Source organism: Periplaneta americana, chromosome 7 (genome assembly GCF_040183065.1).
Source record: "Periplaneta americana isolate PAMFEO1 chromosome 7, P.americana_PAMFEO1_priV1, whole genome shotgun sequence".
Lineage (NCBI taxonomy): Eukaryota > Metazoa > Arthropoda > Insecta > Blattodea > Blattidae > Periplaneta > Periplaneta americana.
Window position 1 is genome coordinate 91,168,449 of NC_091123.1, and position 19,954 is coordinate 91,188,402.

At 35.8% G+C, this 19,954-nt stretch overlaps 1 protein-coding gene across 14 annotated transcripts in view; it reads left to right on the forward strand.

Moving 5' to 3' along the window:
- Positions 1-19,954, forward strand: part of LOC138703288 (protein bric-a-brac 2-like) — a 212,012-nt gene that overhangs the window by 62,415 nt on the left and 129,643 nt on the right. For all 14 annotated transcript variants that reach the window (XR_011333076.1, XM_069831043.1, XM_069831045.1 and 11 more), the window contains one exon: positions 11,411-11,560. Coding sequence is in view for 13 of the 14 variants with exons in the window: in XM_069831043.1 (XP_069687144.1) it covers positions 11,411-11,560 (150 nt within the window). In the remaining variant the exon portion in view is untranslated. The remainder of the gene's footprint in view (positions 1-11,410; positions 11,561-19,954) is intronic.

Here is a 19,954-nt window from a genome sequence, read left to right on the forward strand (position 1 = left end):
TTTGCAGTAGGAGGATCCACATTCCATTTCCTTCGTATGTGCCGCTGAACACGTGTAACTGAATTCAGTTCTGCAAACCAGAGCATGCATTGAACTTTTGGTAGAATCCAAGCTGGAGTTGCCATTTTCCGATCAATAAGTTGGATGATGTAAGAGACTTATATGATCTCACTTATATCTACACATAATATTGCAAGTACGAAAAATTGTTTTCATAAAATTTTGACAATTTAACTTACCTCAGTGTTGTTCTGTGTTGGTGTAAGTTCTGGATGTTAATGGTGTTTGTTCTTAGCCTGAGTATGCTTTTTTTAATGTTGTTCATGAAGTCGAGTAACATTTGATCAGCTTATTTTGTACACCCATTAAAGTAATGCTAAACTTTGAAAGACACTGATTTTACAGTTTTCGAACCACGTGTTTGTTGTTAGTGTACACTCTGTTTTACACTGCTTACATATAAGGCAGTACGGAAAAGTGTTATATTTGATCTTACTTGCCATACTACTTTTTCTGCAGCACCACGATTAGTACATGTTTTTGGTGTTTTATCTGGAATTAATCCTTGTTTGATGCACCAATTTACACTACTTTCGTTATCTGGTGTTGATGGCGTTGCATAATTTGCAGAAGTTTATGGTCTTCTATGATGCGTCAGGTATATTTATGCACTAGCCATCATAAGATTACTAGAATAATAAAAGGAGTAGTATTAATATAGTACGTATAAGACAATTGAGAGTGGATAATTGAAGTAATGCCATCTTTCATATATTTGTTACTTTTTTTTTTGTATAATACAAGTTAAAAAGTTTGTAATCTGTTATATTTCAATATAAGAAAGTTAGTAGCAAACTAATGAATTCAGTTTCATTATAATTATAATAATGGAGTTGTATATTTAATGCTTTTGGAAGTATTCTATGTTAACTGTGTTTAAGTACAATTTTTAAGGGGTTGTTCAACGAATTCGTAGCATAATGGCTATAGTGATGGTTTACTACACGAAAGGTTCTAGATTGAATCCAAGCATATTCGAAGGTAAGTTGTGTATTTCAATTTAATATGAAGTAGTTTGTAGAATGAAATAGGTAGAGGGTGAAAGATAGAAATAGAAGAAAATATGTGAGGAAGGGAGTGTAGTGAAGTAGTGTATGGTGGGAGAATAAAAGCGGGAGTAGTGAGGGTATTGATTTAATTTATATTTTCAAGTATTAGCATTGTGCGTGACGTCATATATTGCATCATCATTCTCTAATTGGTCCAGGGAAATAGCAACTAGAACTTTTTACTGTACCGTCCACATCTCTATTGACAAGGAACTAGGCTGATAAATGTAAACTTACTTTCTTTCATTCAACAATAAGCTTGAAACGAAACATTTCACACAACAATGACCATGCAACAATAAGCTTGAAACAAAACACTGGATACAATAATGGCCATGGAAAAGGTATGAAACGAAATCTTGGAGAGTTTTTCTATTGATTGAGCTTTATCTTAAGGAATTATAATATACGGTTATGAAATTATAAGCTATTCTTGCTATATACTCTTAGTGTGGACACAGTGTATTAGTAATCAGACAGTAATAAATAATAGTGACAGAAGTAGACCTGAGATCAAGAAGATTCATACAAGCTTCAACCTCCTCATAAAAGCGATCATCTAACATTTGCTCAGCAACATAGGCATTTGTGGTCAGTGGTGCAGGGTACTTTTCAAAGGGGAATCTCGGTTTTGGATAACTCACTTTGATGACCATCTATTGTAATGCTGTTCTACAAGAAAGAGATAGATTGAGTTTTGGTTCAACCATGGTATGGGATGGCATTACTATGGACAATAAAACTGTTTCTTTTGTACTCAGAGACAATATTAATGCTCTCAGGTACATTGATAACATTCTAATTGATCATTAATGCCTATTGTAATTGGTGTGGAGTCAGTGTTCATTCTGCAGCAGGTCAGTGCAACAGCCTGGATATTTTAAGAGGTTCCCTGATTTACTACTAGTGGCATCAAATATAGCTGAAAGAACACACCAAGAAATATATGAAAGCCTCGGATCTGACCATAGAGTCATAATTGCCAGTATTAAAGTCAAGGCAAAACCACCCAAAGCCCACTGCAAGAAATCCTGGAATTTTAAAAAAGCTGACTGGAAGGGATATAAAAGTGAATTGGAAAACAGATTACCAAATGAGATCAGAATCAAATCTAGCTCACCAGACACCATTAATAACGATATATGCAAAATTCTGATTACAACTGCAAAGAAATATGTCCCGCGAGGAAAAGTTAGAATGTACAAACCATTTTGGTCAAAAGAGTTACAAAAACTAAAAGTTGAACGAGAACAGGCCAGGCAGGCAGCAGAAATAACAAGGATAAGGAAAGCTTTCTTGATTGGAAAAATAAAGCTGCAAGATTTAGGAAAGGTATATTAAATGCCAAAAGAAATGCATTTGATAAGTTTGTAGAAAACTTAGATCATAAACAAGATAGTAACAAAGTTTATAAATATGTACCTACTGTACTGAGAGAATCTACACATAAACAACCAATAAGATATGGACACAAAAATATAACAGATGATTATAAAATTGCATCAGCTTTTAATACATATTATTCTGCTCCTACACTCTCAAGACAACACAGAAAGCTACAGAAGTCGATGAATTAGAAATTAAGAAGAAAATGCAGGTTCAGAATCAAAATGTTAGCACTACTGATGAAATTTTCTACCACAACTTCAACCTATTAGAGCTAGAAACTGCCATTAACAAACTTAGTAAGAAAAAAGCCCCAGGCCCAGACAATATCCACCCAGAATTCATTAAACACTTGGGCATTAAAGCAAGAAATGCATTACTTGACTTCTATAATTGTTTGGAAGACTTCCATACCTGCAAATTGGAAAAAAAGCAATATTATTCCAATATTGAAACCAGGAAAGCCAGCAGACAAAATCGAAAGCTATAGACCTATATCACTAACATGCCATTTAGCTAAAATCATGGAAAGAATGATATCAGAGCGATTAAACTGGTTTTTAGAAACAATCTTCTATCAACACAGCAAGCCGGATTTAGGAGAGACCACTCAAAAAGAACAAATAATCTTACTAAGTCAAGCTATTAAGGATGGATTTAATAAAAAGAAAGATACATTAGCTGTATTCATTGATTTGAAATCAGGATATGATGTGTGGAGATACAATCTGATTACAAAGCTCCAGAAATTAGGCATAAAAGCCATTATGTTAAGATGGATATCTGAGTTCATCACCCAAAGATTTTTATTCTACAACTTACGGATCAGCAAGTTCTAAATATAAACAAACTCACTTGGGCTTACCTCAAGATGCAGTATTAAGCACAACACCATTCAACATATATATTAACGACCTATCACAAGAGCTGGAAAAACATGACACTAAAACAGCACATATTTGCTGATGATTTGGTTATTTGGACGTCACATAAAACCAATGCAGTAGAGAAACTTCAAAATTCCATCCAGTTATCATTAGTGGCACTTGAAACCTGGTGTTCAAATAATATGTCAGTGAACACAGAAAAAAACAAACTTTCAACTCCTCTCATTAAGAAAGAAACCAGTGAAAATAAATTTAAACTATAAAAATAAGTTACAAAGAACTGCAAATGCAAAATACCTGGGTATACATTTCGACAATAAGCTCACATGGAGAAATCACATTGAACACATCAGCACAAAGGCAACAAATTGTTTTAAATTACTAAAAAGACTGGCAGGAACGAAATGGGGTAGCTCAAGGAGTACACCCAACACAACCTACAACACATACATAAAGCCTATCTTAACGTACTGTGGTGAAGCACTAATAACCTCATCAACCACAAATAAACAGATATTAGAACGCACTCAAAACTAAGCTTTACGTCTCATCACTGGTGCAATCAAAACTACTCCAATTGAAGCCATGCAAATAATCACATCTAATAAACCAGTTGTAACAGATCTTGAAACACAAGCCCTTTTAACCTATGAAAAATTAAGAAGGCTTTCAAATTGGGATAAATGGAGTAGATACAAAGATTCTAAATTTACATTGAGGACCCAAAACGGATTCATACAAGAGGTAGAAAAGCTTAAATAAAATCTAGAAATACCTAGTGAAAAGGAAAACTTGATGTCTCGATATAATCCACTTAATAACTTCAAAGTAGACTGCTGCCTTGATCTTGATGAAGTCTTCAACAAAAAAAATATAAATCCAGAAGTAGCAAAAGCCATTGCCCTGCAAACAATTAATAGAAAATATCCACTAAAGGACTGGTTGTACATTTACACTGATGGATCTCTCATGGATCAAAATGGAGCTGGAGCAGGAGCTACTCGTCAGTACTTTTCTCTTTATAAAATGTTTGCAAGTACACAACAATATTTGATGGTGAAGTTGAAGGCATTTATATATCACTTCAAAATGTATTTGTTTGGATAAACCAGTGCAAAAACATAGTCATCCTGTCTGACTCCAAAGCTGCAATCCAGTCCATCAGCTCAACTACATCCCCTAAAATGGAAAAAGTAATAGAAATTCATTGCATGGTAAAACAAATTCAAATGCTAAATAAAAAAGTGATCTTCCAATGGATCCTGGCCCACTGTGGACTGAACGGTAATGAGAAAGTGGATATGTTAGCAAAGAAAGGAACTAAAATCAACTTAAAAACAAATTTCAAGTTCCCATATGAATCTATAAAGCAAGTTATAAAAAGAATAAGTAACAGTGAACAGGCAAAACATCTAAATTCAAAATGGAAAGAATCATTCAAAGATCCAAAACTAATTCCTGATCTACCTCAAAAATCTGCTGTAGCCATGTTTAGATTGATTACTGGTCATGATTGCCTCAGTACACACCTCCATCGTATTGGAGTACTGAATTCACCTAAATGCTTACTGTGCACCAGAGAAGAGGACATGGAGATGGAGCACCTGGCTAATTGTGAAACTCTTAGGACATTTGTGGACCTTCCATCAAAATATTGGGAAGCAAGAAGGATGATGACTTCTTTGTTAAATCCAGAGCATTAGACACACACACACACACACACACACACACACACACACACACACACACACACACACACACACACACACACACACACACACACACACACACACACACACACACACACACACACACACACACACACACACACACACACACACACACACACACACACACACACACACACACACACACACACACACACACACACACACACACACACACACACACACACACACACACACACACACACACACACACACACACACACACACACACACACACACACACACACACACACACACACACACACACACACACACACACACACACACACACACACACACACACACACACACACACACACACACACACACACACACACACACACACACACACACACACACACACACACACACACACACACACACACACACACACACACACACACACACACACACACACACACACACACACACACACACACACACACACACACACACACACACACACACACACACACACACACACACACACACACACACACACACACACACACACACACACACACACACACACACACACACACACACACACACACACACACACACACACACACACACACACACACACACACACACACACACACACACACACACACACACACACACACACACACACACACACACACACACACACACACACACACACACACACACACACACACACACACACACACACACACACACACACACACACACACACACACACACACACACACACACACACACACACACACACACACACACACACACACACACACACACACACACACACACGGGCTGGACTGCTTTGAGCTCTGATCTTAGTCTTATTGTGCATTTATTGTATCGGCTAGAAAAGAGTTCAGGAGCATCCAAAAGCCCATCAGGCTTTGCACTAGCTTACATTTGCTTTTTTAGAGGGGTGCGAGAATATTCTACTATAAGGAGACATCTACAGACTACTCAGAAGTATGCCTCGAAAATATGTGGTTGTTACACTGGCATATGATGGACAAAGAAAAGATATTGTAAATGAAGAGGTAGATTCCAAAGTGCCCTAAGTCCTTTTTTTTAATATTTTAACTTGCTTTATCCACGTTTTAATTTAGCCTTTTCAAGCCTATATATAACTGTAAGTTTATTTAACAGATTCTCCTAAGTCTTGACTTAGTATCTGCATATGTTTTTTCAAACACATCTAAGGGCGTCAAATTTATTTTATAAGTTTTGTCATTTTTCTCATAACTTGTTGTTTGGACCAGTTTGGAATCCACCTCTTCAAATGTCTTTTATAGTTTAAATGGAAAGATGACCAAGGAGAGATCTCATTTGAATTTCAGGTATTGTGATATACGCTTATTTGAAGCATGAAAGGTTAATGTACCAAGTACGTGAAAGTTATGTTATTTACGAATAATAATGTAACTTTTATTACAAAACAATAATCATGAAATTTTATTATTTCAACAATAGTTTAGTGTAAACACTTCCGTCAACAATGGGATTTCCACTCCACACAGTAACACAGTATTCGTTATTGCACTCCACAGACGACAATGACAATTTACTTGGATTATTGAGAACAACAATGAACTGTTAATCTTAACTAATGTTCACAAAGCACTATTTACACAACAGAACTGTCAGTTCTCAGTTCACAGTTCGTTTGCCTTGTCTAGTTCTTCTAGCTCAGTCACTCGAGTTCACAGTATCTCGAACCCCAAACCTTCAGAGACAGTCCACTGAACTTCGAACTCTGGTCCCCCAACTGCGGTCCACTGCACTCAAACTCAGAACTTCGGACGCTCACACAGCTGCGGACACACTCAAGTCGAACTCTGGTCTCGAAGCTGGCTTCACTGCTACACAAGACTGGCTGGCTTTCTGTCCACTGACTATAACAACTACTCAAGTTCACTCGCGTCTCTTCTTTTATAACCAAACCATAGTTTCGGGAAAGTACGATGCTAGAAATTTCCACCGATGCACAGTGGGGTATTTGCATCAAAAAGTTGGCCAAAAGTATTAATTATCATAATAAAATTATTATTGTGTTCCAATCGCATTTAATTGGGATAATATATTAAATTAGGATGCAATAAGGAGATTATGGCACTTGGAGAGAAATACAAAATATGTTTTATGTTATTTATTGATTTATCCAAGTTCTTTATTTATTATTTTAAATCGCAGCAACTTCAAGGTTTTCGACTAATATGACTACCTATACACATAATTACAATTACAAAAAGATAATCAGTAGTGTCATTAGAGTAGGTATACATTAGTAGTGAAAATAAACTATTATTGCATCATGTATAAACTTACATTATATGAAAGCCAAAAATCAAAACGAAATTGTTACATTTTAATGATATATATTTTATAATGATTAGGCTATGTAATGTTTGCAATTTTTACACTTAGTCAATCAATTAATATAGGCCTAATAGTCTTAAACATATAGTCTTCATACAGCAGATACAGGTAAATTTATATCTCTGTAGCAAAGATTATAGTTCATTTACGTAAATCTGATTTCGTTATACAGAAGGCAACAACTCAACTTAAATAAAATTTAATTTCTTCTAATTAAAGACATAAATATATAATAATATACGAGTACTTTGAAAATAAGTTAACACTAATTATATAATATATGTAATTATGTAAGTATATAAGATATTGATCTAAAAATACGTAGATGGTTTCCATGTCATGAATATATGTTTATTACTAATTTTTGTTTACCTAAACATTTAGCTCACTTTCAGTTTGTTAGATACTCTATTAATGAGATTATTCCCAAGATTCCTCATCAAAAGACTCTTCAGCTTCACTTGCAGATTCATCGTCTTCATTTCGATCAGCAGAAATCGTAAATAAAGAAGGTAGTAGCATTTCTGTGGTTTCCTTAAAAATGGTTTCGTTCTCTTTCTCTGGGTTGGTCTCATGCTTGTGAGCAGAGGATCCGAGCTACGCAGCAGCCTGTTTATGATATCTAGGTTACATGACTCTCTAGAAAACTTCCTGGCATAATTTTGGCGATAGGAACGGAAGTGCTTATTCCTTGCTTCAGCTGCTTCCTCTGACAGTTGTCCAATCGGTAAAAAGGGCATTTTCAATTACAGTTGGGCCATGAATTAAAATCTTATGCATTGTGGGGGTCATTGGATGCCATGAATACAGCTGAACATATAGTTTTGCTGTATCCATGGCGTAAGCAGCGAATTTTAGAGTATCAACTTTATGTCCACTTGATATAACTTCTAAAATGACTCTGAATCGATAGATCAGTTAAACATTCATACCTGTTATTTCAGCGGACAAAGCAGGATCCATAAAAAATCTTCGGCTGGTATTTCCATCATTGCTGTTTCCAAACCCAGGTTTAGGAACATCTACAATAATGCCCATTCTATTCTTAAATTGATTTAGAATGTCCGTCTTCCTCTGTTTATAAATCTCTTTGTCATTGTTGTTCTCAGTTGCCATTTTTTGAGGGGTAACTTATAAGACAAGTGCAGTAGACTCTCAAATAATCGAATTCTTGCATGCAAGATGGATAATCCAAATTTGAACGTGTTTGATCAGCTTCCCTTCTATTTGATAAACTGTTAAATTCTTTTGATGTGGCTCCGCAGATATAACATTTCATAGTAGATGTAGTATTAGTGGCCGCATTGCATATTTTGGCATCGATCATAGTTAGTATCAGTGTGTGTTTTATAACCAAGTTTCTTCCATTTATTTCAATTTTCGTTTCATTTAAAGTTACTATTTTTGGTTCCAAGTAACCGATTTCTTCTCTAGTTAAATCAGCTGACTCTTTCACAAATCTAATCTTAATGGGTCGACAATATCGAGGAGAAGAAGGTATAGGAGTTTTCCATATTACCTTCTTTATATCTGTACCGCAAACTAACTGTAAAGGTACTAGTGAGCTTTGAAATATATTGGCATCTGAATCTATATCAGTTTCAAATTTTTTTTTAAATTGAGTCTGTTGAGATCCGTCGCACCCCCATTTGGTTATTAATTCTAATGTATTGCACTCATCTTCACTCAAAGTTTGCACAACTTCTTGCAAATATAACAATAATCGAGCAACAGTGTGGTTTACTAAGTCTTGCAGATTTATTTCTGTGCAAGTAGCTGTCACTTCATAAGATTCAGGTACAGGGTAACAGTCTTTTTTAGCTTTCTGCAACACGGAGTAGCATGGGTAAGCGTTTTGTCGCTGGCTCTTACGATCTCGTACTGTCTTCTTGATAAACCTATAAAGAAGTATATAAAATAAATATTTTTCATTTGTTTGTGTACATCTGAAGTCTGATTAATGTAATATGTACCAAGTCAGTGATGTATGAAATGGAGGGGGAAAGGAACTGGTCACTCTACCGTATGCCTCTTTGTTGGTATGACCTGTGAGGTTCAGACCTGTGTTTGGACAGTTGACTCAACAACAACAACAACAATGGAAATAGAACAGATAATTAAGGAACAATAAGACATAAATAGCAGGTGATAAAGTAAATTACCTGCTTCCACAAACATAGAAAGAGCTTGTAGAGGTGACAACTGCCCTCTTTTTTCTTGTAGACTGCTGGAGTACGCCTTCCTGTATTTTGTCGCTCGCTTAGGAGATTTAGTAATTTCCTTAAGAACTTTTGATGCGTCTGGTTTTCCACAAGCTCGCAGCTTCATCTGGGTGGCAAAAGTCAATTCCTCGGTATCTACTGTTTCTCTAAGTCCTTGAGTCTTCCTTGTTTTACTTCTTTCACTAGAGTCGCTGAAAGATTTTTGTGGCCGTCCGAATACAGTCGTAGCCGCTGTCATTGCTTTGGGTAACTCCAAGGTCCCTTGAAGCCAGATTTCATTCTTTTTCCTGAATAAATTATCTTTTCTATTTACACTCAACCATCTCCTTTTTAACTCTGCCTTTGTATACGAAAATGTATGTTTAAAAGCCTTAATTTGTTCCTCTGAGTAATTCTCTTGCATCAGCAAATATTTTTCGAGATATTCTAATTTTTCGTTGATATCACATTCTTTTTGCTCTTGCATGATATCATATAATTGTTTCCTTGACAAAATTTTGATCTGAGATGGCCCTAGTAAAAGAAAAAATATATATATTTGTAGCAGAGTAAAAAATTGAGAATTAGTATTTGTTACAAAAATGTATGAAAATAAACAATTCGCACGAGATCGCAGCCAATTTCTTTTCTATTACACACCCAAAGATCTAGTCTTTGTAATAACATAGGAAATAACATCGGGACTCACCCTGAAGTACACTAAATCATTAAACAAAAACTTGGGTTCGTAAAATAAATACTGAAAATATAGATGGTTTTCTAACTGCAATAACTCTGTAAATATATTTTATATAAACACAAAGAGCCCTCAAAAGTGAAGTACATACCTTGCTGAGAAGGATCCATCCTGTAACAGGCCACACTGTTTCTTTAAAACGTAGAAAAACAATAATGAACTTGTCAACTTACTCAGAGCGTCAATAAGATACACGTATACTGTCACAAACATTCAACTTTCGACTCAGCTGACGACAACATGATGAAGCAGATGAAACACAAACTGTTATCTTATCGCTCCCCCACTATTTCTTTCTGTCAGGGAGCAAGAATTTCAGGGGTAGGACAATATTGAAATATCGACTTTTGGCCAGTTTTTTGATGCAAATACCCCACTGTGCGATGTCCAGAAGATGGCACCTCCCGAATTCTCTGGATTTCTTCCCTCTCTGCCGCGGTCGCTTTCTCTCCTCTCCTCTCTCCTCTCCCCTCTCCTCTCCTCTCTCCCCTCCCCTCTCCTCCCCTCCCCTCTCCTCTCCTCTCCTCTCCTCTCCTCTCCTCTCCTCTCCTCTCCTCTCCTCTCCTCTCCTCTCCTCTCCTCTCCTCTCCTCTCCTCTCCTCTCCTCTCCTCTCCTCTCTCCTCTCCTCTCCTCTCCTCGCCACAGCACATGCTCCAGGAAGCAGATGTGCGCGCGCTTCTGCGCCGAACCACGACTGACCTTGCCCTTCTTTTGCCGGTCGTGAGATCGAATCTCACGTGGCTGTCACAATAATTTTGTTTACAAGAAACTATTTGTCATTATCACGATTAAATTTATTTCAATTATGTACCTTCTTAAAAAATGTTTCTATATATTTTTTTGAGCATTGTTTGTGTATTCTAATAAATGCATACCCTGAGATTTTCATTTGTGGTTGATCATTGATTGTGCTTGATGGTGTTTTTAATATAGAATGGATGTACAAAATGTAATTTATACTTTCAGGTCGTACTGTCAGCATGCAGCACTTATTTTGATGCTATTTTCTCCCAGTATGAAGAGAAGAATCCAATTGTGATTCTAAAAGATGTTAAGTTCACAGACATCAAAGCCTTAGTGGAGTTCATGTACAAAGGAGAAATTAATATTGACCATGTAAGTGTATCAACGCAAAAATATATGGTTATCTTCATTGTCATTTACAAAGTATAATTCTGTAAACTTGTGCTTGCTATGAAGATTAGGGATTTTCTAGCCTAATTTTTACACTGAAGTTTATTTGGAGAGATAATGTTTCATTTACTAAGACTGTTATGGTCACCTCCACTTTTGCCACTTGTTTCAGAACTTGTATAAAATAAGATTATATTTAGAGACATCTGTTCTTTACTTAGATATCTACAAGAAACATAAACTGATTATGAAGAGTTACTTCTCTCTTCTTGATGCAACAGTTAATTTAGTAGGTTTATAATGTACAGACCCAGAAACAAAATTTGGGTCACCTGAGCATGAGCAATATGTTACAACTGCAATTTGGAAGATTCCGGTGGCTCAAATTTTGTTTCTGCATTTGTACATTTCCTGAATATTTCAAATAACACTAACATAACAGTAAATCAATGGGGTAGCAATATTATTTACGAGATGAGTGTGTGAGACAGCATTGGAATGATATTTTGGCCATTGAGTAAGTTCACAAGTATTGCCGCAATTTACATTTGAGTGGCATTGGCATTCATACAGTCCTCTCTGTAGATTAAAAACTCAAAGTTTCATATCCATGGTTCAAAAATTAAAACAGAAAATCAGTATCCCGAATTTGAAAGAAAACTTACAAATTAAATCAAACCGTTTAACTCTATTAAATATCGACCAGCCTCATGGTCTAGTGGTCAGAGCTTCTGGCTATAGTTCATGAGGTCCCGGGTTCGATTCCCAGTAAGAGCACAGGAATTTTTCCTTAAAGGGGATTATTCCTGTGTTCGTCCATGGTCTGGAATTTAGGTTAAGTTTAGATTTAAGACCTCTCCTGGCACTACATTATCATAATCATCCTATCACATCATCGGGGTAATGTAACTCCGCCTTCCAGGTGCCCCAACCTCAGAAGTGGGTTACAATTAAGCCACAGCCAGGAGAGAAGACCAGAAATGTCGATAAGACAACTTGGTGGCATTGGATAAAAAAAAAAACTCTATTAAATATAGAGTATAATCTAAGTTTAACAGAAGAAATACTGAAATCAGAAGTAAACACTGAAATAATGAAACAATTGTCTTTAGAGACAATTAGTATTAGGTACCCTTCACAAAACTGGCTTTGTTTATACACCGACTGATCCTTCATCTCCAGGGAATAGGGTGCCAGTGCAGGTGTTATGTGCTGTCACTTCTCACTTTATAGAACTTTTGGATATGGAACAACAAGTTTTGATAATGAAATCATTGCAATAAGTGAAAGTCTCAGGAATCTTCTATGCCACATCAATAAATTTAAGAATGCAGTTATATTGTCACACTCGAAAGCAGCTATTATATCAATAGTCTCTAGACACACTTTCATCTCATGCAGCAGAAATAACTAAAATGCTCTCCCAATTAATAACACTCAATAAAGGAATGGATACCTGGGAAATGGTATCCTGGGAAACGAGATTGCATATGGAATCCTGGGAAACGAGATTGCGTATGCTTTAGCAAAGAAGGGCAGCACTGCTACTTACAGACTTGTTACTAAATCTACGTATTACTCTGTTAAAGGTTTATTAAATCTACATACTTAGACTTCAACAAACAAAATTTGATAACACAATCTCAAGGGGAAAAAATGGAACTCTCTGCATCATAATCCACGCAAATCATCTGTAGCTGCATTTAGATTGGCAATAGATCATGACTGTTTGGGCAGACACCTGCATAGAATTGGAATATATCAATCCCCTAACTGCCAACTGTGCAACTCAAACCAAGAAATGGATTCGGGACACCTCAAAATCTGTGCCGCAGTGGCTGATCATGATAATATCTTTGAAAAATATTGGAGTGCAAGAGGTCAAATGACTTTATTGTCAAAGGCCTGGCATTAGAAAACAACAACATTTGATTATTGATATTTAGGACTAATTGTTTTTTTTATGATTATTCTATGATGATTCTTTTTCATTAATTGACCTCAGCTGTGCTCAAGCTTCATCTCTTAGCCATTGTAGAAATTTCCCTTGAGTTGAAGCTGTATTACACTGGGATGATGATAATATGATTAATGAAAAAGTGGTGCAGCATTGACTTGGAAAATTGTAATACCTGTGAAAATATGGCTCATGTACAACTGTCTTTATGCACCAAAAATTCCAGTTGCACTTGATAGAGTTTCCAGTGTTGAAAGCTGACGTCCCAGTCTTCTGCCAGGTTGTGGAATTTGAAGAAGACGAAGTAATTTTGGTCACAGTTGAAGTCTGTAATAAATTGTACAGACTCTGATCTCGTTTTAACATCTTTTGAATATTTTATAGGTGTAATACTTCCTTGCCATCTGAACTGCTGGTGAGATTCAGGAATGGATCAGTGTGTGGAAATAATGCTTTGTGTCTCTCCAGCACTTCAAGAACTGATTTCTTCTGTTGTCTGCAGTGTCTATTAAACTTACACCTAAATACATCTCATAAATCTATAATGTAGCCTAATAATTAAAGTAACAATGAGAAAATGATATTATTTACCATTACAAGACATTTACCATTAGGCAATACATATTGAGCTTCAGTGAAACTACTTCAGCTAACAGTCAGTGGCGACAGGTGAACTTAAAGTTGTACTGTCCTGAAGATACTTACTTACTTACTGGCTTTTAAGGAACCCGGAGGTTCATTGCCGCCCTCACATAAGCCCGCCATTGGTTCCTATCCTGAGCAAGATTAATCCAGTCTCTATCATCATATCTCACCTCCCTCAAATCCATTTGAATATTATCTTCCCATCTATGTCTCGGCCTCCCTAAAGGTCTTTTTCCCTCCGGTCTCCCAACTAACACTCTATATGCATTTCTGGATTCGCCCATACATGCTACATGCCCTGCCCATCTCAAACGTCTGGATTTAATGTTCCTAATTATGTCAGGTGAAGAATACAATGCGTGCAGTTCTGTGGTTAACTTTCTCCATTCTCCTGTAACTTCATCCTTCTTAGCCCCAAATATTTTCCTAAGCACCTTATTCTCAAACACCCTTAACCTATATTCCTCCCTCAAAATGAGAGTCCAAGTTTCACAACCATAAAGAACAACTGGTAATGTAACTGTTTTATAAATTCTAAGTCCTGAAGATACATGATTTAATAACTCCTTAACAATGATTTGCAAGTGTTGGTCTATAAAGAAAAATTCTCTCCGGCGCCGGGATTTGAACCCGGGTTTTCAGCTCTACGTGCTGATGCTTTATAGAATAATGTTGAGTTACACATTATATCTCTTGCGCAAAATGTAAATATATAGTGTAGTTAAATTCAATTTACTTTGATACATATACATAGTGTTCTGTCCAAGGATAGGTCTTTCACTGCAAACCCAGCATTCTCCAGTCTTTCCTATTTTCTGCCTTCCTTTTAGTCTCCTCATATGTTCAGTTTTTCTTGGGAAGGATAAATGTGGTAGCTTTCCATTGCTTTCCTCATCTCTTTTGCATCTTAAAAGATCCTGGGGGGCACGAGCTTGGAGGTGAGGAGAGTGGACTTCACTGAAATTTACTGCAAGGGTTAAATATCAGTTCTATCAAAGTTTTTGACTTGAACAGAGACCGAGACTTTGATACTGTACATTGAATAATATTTATATAACATGTTATATACATTATAATAATTGAAATGTGCAGTTTTACCTACATTTACTTGAACATCAGTTCCACCCTTCTTTTCTGAATCATACACCTCCTTGACATTGTTATAAAATGGCTGTTTATGTTTTAAGTTTCTTCTCAATTGACATCAGTTTTAAATAACTCATCCTCTCTTATATCTCGAGTATTTCGAAACTAGGTATTGATGCTCCTAGGGCAGATAAGGAATGGAGCTTATAGTACAAGGGATAGTTAACAATAGCTTAATAAGCTTGTACACTTCACTGAATCTAGAAGAGAGATCGTTTTCACTCATTAAAGTAATGAGTTCATAAATGTGTTGGCCATAGAATCTTGGAGATATGCAGAGAACATTTAATTCGTTTTTTCTCTCTGAAACTAGTGGAGTCAGTCCAGAAATTTGTTCTTACATTCTTCATATTTACGATTAAAAATATTCCATTTTTCCAAATTTAAGAAAACCTACAATCAATCTGAGGAATTATACAATCAAAAGTGCCGATAATTATTTTCGTGTTTATTCTCATTGAGACAGTGTTATTTAGATTCTTGTTGGATTTCATTATCTTGTGCCAAAATATTGGCCCATACTGATGGAAATTATTGTTCTCTATCATATCGTCGTTGATCGTTTACATCTCTTACTTCCTTGCTGCAATAGATTATGTCAAAATCCTTTTCTAGCAGAAAATTGCGCAAGATATAGGTGTAACTGAACACTTTTAAAAATAATTACAATGGAAATATCATCTCGTTCATTAATGAATGCCAGAAAGCCACGAGATTTTGCTATTGCATCACTATTTCAGTTATCAGGATATTCAGTAACATTTACAAACAACTCTCAAAGCTCACATCTGTGTTCTTTGTAAGAAAAAATCTAAACATAAAATTCTATCTCTTGCAGCAACTGTCTATAGCCTCTTCTGTAAAAACTCTTACAAGGCATGTGCTCTTTTGGAAGATTTAGAGAAAGAGGCAGAAGGACACTTAGTGTTTGAAAAAAAACTTGCATTCTCTGATTATTGATCAGCCCTGCTGTAAAACAAGATTTAAAGCTTGAGCATAACAGTGTAAAACAGTCTTCGCATATAATGCAAGAACTTTCGTTTGTAAGCTACTCACATTATCGCTCATCACCGAGGATCCATTATAAGTTTCACCTACTAATTTATCTGTAATTCCGAAGTAATTAATCACATACTGTATGTGAGAAATTGATCCGTTACAAGTATGAGAAAATAATCCGTCACAAGTATATCACCAATGTGCCAGAATGGCGTTCCACCACCTTTTTGTTATGTTTTTCATTATGGAACTGAGAAATGTGTTAATATTATGTTCTTAATATAATTATTCTTCGAGCTCTGCTTAGGCCTTGAAAGTCTTAAAGTTGGACTAAAAGAAAGTTAAAAATGACAAAATTCCCATGCACTGAACAGTAATGTCTCCATTCACTATAATATATTCTACATAGAGTTCCACCACATTTTTCTTCAGAAGAAAAAAAAAAACATTGATCACTGATTATGTAAACCCTAGAAGTATTTCCCATATTTTGCTTTAATGTTCATGGCACAGAACTATTGATAATTGTGATTTACTCAGAATATCAGATGTTTCATTGAGTATTATTGAAACGGATGTAGATGAATTACTGTTATTTCCTCTCGTATTTTGTCTTTGACGTCAGAAGCAGCTTTTGTAATATCATTTTCAATATAAATTGTATAATTTCTATAGTGAACTATTAACTGAAGAAGAGAATGGATTTCGGTGGGGCAGATATTGTGCCGATGGCTATTTTACACTAAAATTACTTATTGAAAAGAATAGAGCTGAATAGAAACTCATCTAGCATTTGTTGATATTCATAAAGCCTTGGACACCATAAATAGGATTGCATTAATAGAAATTTTGATAAAGGAAAACTTATTTACTAGCTATTAAGGAATCTGGAGGTTCATTGCCGCCCTCACATAAGCCCGCCATTGGTCCCTATCCTGAGCAAGATTAATCCAGTCTCTATCATATCCCACCTCCCTCAAATCCATTTAATATTATCTTCCCATCTACATCTCGGCCTTCCCAAAGGTCTTTTTCCCTTCGGCCTCCCAACTAACACTCTATATGCATTTCTGGATTCGCCCATACGTGCTACATGCCCTGCCCATCTCAAATGTCTGGATTTAATGTTCCTAATTATGTTCGGTGAAGAATACAATGCGTGCAGTTCTGTGTTGTGTAACTTTCTCTATTCTTCTGTAACTTCATCCCTCTTAGTCCCAAATATTTTCCTAAGCACCTTATTCTCAAACACCCTTAACCTATGTTTCTCTCTCAATGTGAGAGTTCAAGTTTCACAACCATAAAGAATAACCGGTAATGTAACTGTTTTATAAATTCTAACTTTCAGATTTCTTGACAGCAGACTGGATGATAAAAGCTTCTCAACCGAATAATAACAGGCATTTCCCATATTTATTCTGTGTTTAATTTCCTCCCGAGTATCACTTATATTTGTTACTGTTGCTTCCAGGTATTTGAATTTTTTCACCTCTTGAAAAGATAAATTTCTAATTTTTATATTTCGATTTCGTACAATATTCTCGTCACGAGACATAATCATATACTTTGTCTTTTCGGGATTTACTTCCAAACCTCTCTCTTTACTTGCTTCAAGTAAAATTCTCGTGTTTTCCCTAATCGTTTGTGGCTTTTCTCCTAGCATATTAATGTCATCCGCATAGACAGGCAGCTGATGTAACTTGTTCAATTCCAAACCCTCTCTGTTATCCTGGACTTTCCTAATGACATACTCTAGAGTGAAGTTAAAAAGTAAAGGTGATAGTGCATCTCCTTGCTTTAGCCCACGGTGAATTGGAAATGCATCTGACAGAAATTGACCTATACGGACTCTGCTGTACATTTCACTGAGACACATTTTAATTAATCGAACTACACTCTACCAGTGAACAAGTCATACGCCTCGGGCAAGAAATAAAAGACAGTGTTAACAAGAAAGAAGATACCTTGGCAATATTTATTGACTTTCAGTTAGCATATGACTCTGTTTGGAGAAATAAATTATTACTAAAACTCCAGAAATTAGGTATCTCCAGCAGTATGTTCAGATGGATATCAGAATTCCTTAGTCAAAGATCATTGCCACTAAATTAAATAACTCACTTTCTAGTTACAGACACATATCGAGGTCTACCTCAGGGTGCTGTCCTCAGCACAACTTTATTCAATATTTATATAAATGACTTACCCTCCCTATTAGAGGAATCAAACATGAAAACAGCACTATTTGCAGATGATATAGTTTTGTGAACTTCCGGATCTTACAGACATAGAGACAAAATTCAAAATTCTGCTCTTAAAGCTCTAAATCAACTACATGAATGGAATACATCAAATTTGATGACACTCAATTTAAGCAAAAGTAACTACCAAATATTTTCACTTGGTAAAAAAGAAAGAGAATTCAATATCCAATACAATGGCCAATATCTTCCTAGGACTTATGAATCCAAATATCTTGGAGTTATTTTCGATAGTAAGTTAACATGGAGCAACCATTTGAAATACATTTCTGAAAAAGCTCGTAAAAGATTCTCCCTTCTAAAAAGACTAGCAGGAAAGAAATGGGGATGCTCTAGGAATACTTTGAACACTACATACAAAATGTTTATACAGCCAGTGCTGACATACTGTGGAGAAATTGTAATTACTTCACCTTTCATAAACGAAATAGAATATGTTCAAAACCAAGTTCTCAGACTCATTACTGGTGGAATCAAAACAACTCCAATAGATTCTATGAGATTCCTCACTAATATTAACAGCATCAAAATGACAATAGAAGAAATAGCACTGATTCAATATGAAAAACTTATCAGATTACCAGGAAACAATTGGCATTCATACAGTCCTCTCTGTAGATTGAAAACTCAAAAAAGTTTCATATCCATTGTTCAAGAATTAAAACAGAAAATCAATATCCCGAATTTAAAAGAAAACTTGCAAATTAAACCAAACCCTTTAACTCTATTGAATATAGAGTATAATCTAAATTTAACAGAAGAAATAGTGAAATCAGAAGTAAACACTGAAATAATGAAACAATTGTCTTCAGAGACAATTAATATTAGGTACCCTCCACAAAACTGGCTTCATTTATACACTGACGGATCCTTGATCTCCAGAGAACAAGGTGCCAGTGCAGGTGTTACGTGCTGTCTCTTCTCACTTTATAGATCTCTTGGGTATGGAACAACAAGTTTTGATGGAGAAATAATTGCAATAAGTGAAAGTCTCAGGAATCTTCTATGCCACATCAATAAATTTAAGAATGCAGTTATATTGTCAGACTCCATAGCAGCTATTCTATCAATAGTCTCTAAACACACACCTTCATCTCAAACAGCAGAAATAACTAAAATGCTCTCCCAATTAATAACACTCAATAAAAGAATTGTGTTCCAATGGATACCATCCCATTATGGAATCCTGGGAAACGAGAATGCAGATACTTTAGCAAAGAAGGGCAGCACTGTTACTTACAGACCTGTTACTAAATCTACGTATTACTCTGTGAAAAGATTTATTAAATCTACATACTTAGACTTCAACAAACAAAATTTGATAACACAATCGCAAGGGAAAAAATAGAACTCTCTGCATCATAATCC